At 34.7% G+C, this 4,429-nt stretch overlaps 1 protein-coding gene across 1 annotated transcript; it reads left to right on the top strand.

Annotated features, from left to right (window-relative positions):
* The first annotated feature begins 2,776 nt into the window (after positions 1-2,776).
* LOC311276733 (urokinase plasminogen activator surface receptor-like) lies at positions 2,777-4,212 on the top strand. Its single transcript, XM_084386603.1, has 5 exons — positions 2,777-2,877; positions 2,964-3,080; positions 3,305-3,436; positions 3,652-3,759; positions 3,887-4,212. The coding sequence occupies exons 1-5, from the start codon at positions 2,829-2,831 to the stop codon at positions 4,072-4,074; spliced, it is 594 nt and encodes a 197-aa protein (XP_084242729.1). The 5' UTR covers positions 2,777-2,828; the 3' UTR covers positions 4,075-4,212.
* The last annotated feature ends 217 nt before the right edge of the window (positions 4,213-4,429 follow it).

Below are 4,429 nucleotides of genomic sequence, written 5' to 3'. Positions count from 1 at the left end.
CAGATGTCAGATAGTAATATGATCTTTTTCTATTTACTTTTAACTCTTTCAGACGTTTTCTTGTTTCCTTTTAAAACAGACGACAGACTCTTCTACACCGGCCCCAGCAGGCAGTACATGAGGCTAGTTGTCCTGTCAGAGGAAAAGAAGAGGTCTGTTCTTACGGAGTGCCACAATAACCCTGGGTCTGGCAATCATAGTGGTGTCAGAGGCACTCAAAACAGGGTTATTGCTGGCTACTATTGGTCTACAATTATCCAGGACGTGAAAGAATGGGTCATTTTATATAATGGGTATCTTATATCTATACTTAAGAATGTGTCTACTTTTGCCACCTTTGATTGTTAGATACCTCTATGATTTAGAAGTTATATTAGTCAACATTTGAAGTGGATCAAAAGTGGATAAGTTCATCAAAGTTGTCCTAAGACAAGAACGGGTATTGTTCAAAAGTCATATATAACTTTGATGAAAGGTTTTGATCCACTTCAAATGTTGGATCTGATGATAAATTCAGCTGTATACACAAATACATGAATGAAAATAATGTTTTTCATGTTCTGTAATTGTGTTCTTATGTAAATCAGTACATAAATAAATAAATTTACTGCAATCATTGAATCAATGAACTTTATACTGTAGATCTTGCCTCTCATTTACATCTGGTCAAAAATTTGGATTTTGAAAGTGGATTTCATTGAGGAAGTTAAATGTAGAAGCCTTTCTGTGTTGTGCGGCTCCAAGGCACTAGACTCGTCACAAGACTCTTTCCACTAATACATTACCATTACCGTCCACTCTACCATCTCTTCTCCCTCTTTCTACATCCTCAGCTCTTCTTGCTTCTCCTATATCCTCAACTCTTCTTGCTCCATCTCCTCTTCCTATACCATTCCTTTCCCCTCATCTCTTTCTACCTCCTCCACTCTTCTTCTCCCTCTCAATATTACCCTTCCTCTATCCTCTCCAAAATCTTTCACTCTTACATTTCTTCCTTTTCCCATTCCTCTTTTTTTTTTTGGTCATTATTCTTTTCCCCTTTTATAGTTTTTATAATTGAGATAGCTGTGTAAACAATTAGGAAATTTGCATCGCCTGTGTTGTGTGTATTACGGTACTAACTCAGCAGATTTTTATGTGGCACTAACTGAGAACATTACAAGTGCAAGTGAGAATTAAAAAAATAACAGAGTTTTGTTTGTTGTGTTTGGAAAAATGGTGATTTAAACCAATAAAAAGAGCTGCAATTGTTTTTCCCGATATATTAAAGTTTTGGTTGGCTGTTTGAACTAATGTGAAAACATTTGAGAATGTGATTTGTAATTTGCATGAAATAAAGGAAATTTTACAACCTGTTTAGGACAATTACAAAGTGTTCAGATCACTGTGTTAACTGTTTTGAGAACAGTGACCTGAGTTTGGAGAAATGTGTCAAATCGATTGAGAAAAACTGTAAAGTTTGATGTCATAAACTTTTCAATTCATTCTACTGTGGTTTGACCGAATAACAATCAGCGCACAACAGTGTGACACAACAGCACAAAACATTCAGAGGTCAACGGATTTTTTTCTCTTGCAAAACAAGTAACTGTAAAACAGGAAACCACAATCATACTTCTTTAAACATGTTTATCGCAATGTAATATTGCATGCAATGACAAAAGGTTGATTGAGATCATCTGATCTAACATGTATAAATCATTGAAATGTTGCAGATTTATGGAGGTCATCAATTAAAAAACAAAACAAAACAAAACAAAAAAGACTATTTACTTTCATCAACATTTGCCTCTGACCATCTTTCTGCAGCTCTAACAATTTTTTTTTTTTTTTTACAATAACATTTTTATTGTTGTCACTACAATACGCATTTGCATGTTGAATCTCACTATTCCCAGAAGAGTTTACCACATCTTTTCACACAAATGATGTTGCTCTTGCAGTGAAATATATAATTGCTGTGTATGATCCTTGCAAATATATTTATATAAATGAATATTGTAATAGAAATATCTCATGTTATACAAATAGAGTCTATTCTATTGAGAAGTAACACATTTTAAACAATTTTTCCAGTGCTTTATTTATGTTAGCCCACTGTTCTTTAATTGGTTGTATTTATTTTGAAGTAGCTATTGTTCTTGCTTTCATCCTACTTGTTAAAAACCTCAAATAATATATTAACAGAGAAAGAAAAATTACCCAATAGGGTCTAGCATCCCTGTAACCTACAGATGACATGAAGCTTGGGAAATGCATGGATTACTTCTTTTAGTCATGTGCTTGAAAATGTGATCAAATTGATGAAGCTCTGGTGTTCTAGATCATTAAAGGCTGTTTTTGTGTTTCATAATGTCTCAAGTCTGATTGTTCCTGATTTCAGAGGAAATCAAACTTATGGTTATTACAATCCTTCAGTGTTTAAACTGGTTTCTCAATAACTTTCCACCCTCCTCCCCAAATGGCCACAAATCCCTAAAGCATATGTAAACTATATGATTTTCTTTCTTCTGCAGAACACAAGAAGATATTTTACTTTCTTCTAGAACATGTCTATGTTCTACTGAGGAAAAAAGTTATACAGGTTTTGAATGACATGAGGGCGAGTGAATGATCTTTGGGTGAACTATCAATTTAAGAATAGGTTTAGGTAGACCTGCAAAGTGCTTACAATTTCCTTATCAAACTTCAATTTATTGTTAAGTAGCAAGTAAACTGTATAATTTCTGCTTCTCCATTTTTATTTCCCCATAAAGACCCTCCCCTTTTGATAAGCTATAAAATGAGCACCGTTTCGGTGGCATGATGTTTCATTCTCCTGATCAAAGATGGATCTGCAAATCTCAGTTTTTCTTCTCTTCATTCTTTTCACAGCAGGTACGAAGACAAATAGAGTTTATCATAGTTTCATTTTTTTTTTCATTGGATCTCTCTCTCACTGTCTCTTTGTTTTATTACTAAAGGACACTCTCTCAGCTGTTATGAGTGCTCGGGTCTGACGGGTTCTTGTGCCGATCAGAAGTTAAAAACATGTCCCAGTGGATCTTCCAAGTGCATGAGTTTAACAGCAGTAACACAAGGTAAGACCAGCATGACAGATCGAGTGGTGTAAGTGTAACTTCTCATATAACTGTGACTTGTTTTCTTGGCAGAATTTACTAAATCAATCACAGAATATTTTATTTATTTCTGCTGTTTAATTTGTTTTCTATCCGATTGTTTTGCTAAAAAACTTTTTTACATATTTATAATTATTCCATCAAAATAACATGTATTGGTCTTTTCTGTATCATTCATATTTTAGGTCAACTTAGTGTAAAAGTGAAGATTAAAGATTGTGCTGTTGACTGTCAAAGTGGATCCATTAACTTCGGCATTTCAAAGGTGTCTTTTTCCTGCTGTAACACAAACCAGTGTAACGTCCAAGATGCTCCAGGTATTGTGCTTTCCTGACCTTGTGCAAATGACTATCTTCTTTAAAGTCAACATTCATTTTTCTTCCAAAGGACATTCAATCAGGAAATGAAATGCAGGGTGTGGCTCATCTGCTGTGAACTGATTGAATGGAGCAGCTAAAGGAGTGTTGTTTCATTAGATATTATATTTTATACAAAAAATCTAATTAAACTAATACCTTTTTTCCTCCTGTAGATCCCTCTAACATCCCCAATGGAAGGAAATGTTACTACTGTGATGGACAGACCTGCTCAAACAAAGTGAGCTGTTCAGGGACTGAAGATCGGTGTGTTAAAGCAACAGGTGAGGATCTGGAAAAGGACGAAGATTGTTGTTATTTTTGTTTCTCCACCATCAATTTAAATATTTGATACAAATCACATCAATGTCCAGCTTTTAGACTAACCTTTGTTTTCTTTCTTTTCATCAGGGACTTTTGGAGATCAGTCAGTTGTTGTAAAAGGCTGTGCGTCTAAATCTATTTGTGACGCCGCATTTATTCCTAATGTTGAGGGCATCTCATGTTGTGAGGGGAACCTGTGTAACGGGGCTCAGAGTGTCACCCAGAGCTTCCTGTTCCTCTGCTGTTCTCTGCTCTCCTACTTCATGATGCACTGAATACAGCAGATCTTCACATTCTACAATCAGACACGCTTTACTGAATATATAGCTTGTATTTTTCTGTACTAGACTGTGTTCAGATGTGATAAACTGAGTTTATACAGGAAAATGTATGTATTCATCACCTTATTTCAGGGTTCATTTTTAAATCTTCATGATGTAAAAAGTTCAAAAGAAAATGCGATATATTTTTTCTTAAATACAAAACGATTAAATCATCATCATGTCCAGAAGACAAAAAGTACAAAATGCCAAAATTATAAAGGAACTCTAATTCACTGTCTATGGGAATGTTCTGATATACAGAAGTTCTGGAAGGATGTCATAAACTGTTTGTCAGAACTGTTTAATC

This window comes from Rutilus rutilus, assembly GCF_951802725.1.
Source record: "Rutilus rutilus genome assembly, chromosome: 18".
In the NCBI taxonomy this organism is placed as follows: domain Eukaryota; kingdom Metazoa; phylum Chordata; class Actinopteri; order Cypriniformes; family Leuciscidae; genus Rutilus; species Rutilus rutilus.
The sequence above is the reverse complement of the archived record's forward strand: the minus strand, read 5'-3'. Positions and strand labels throughout refer to the sequence as shown.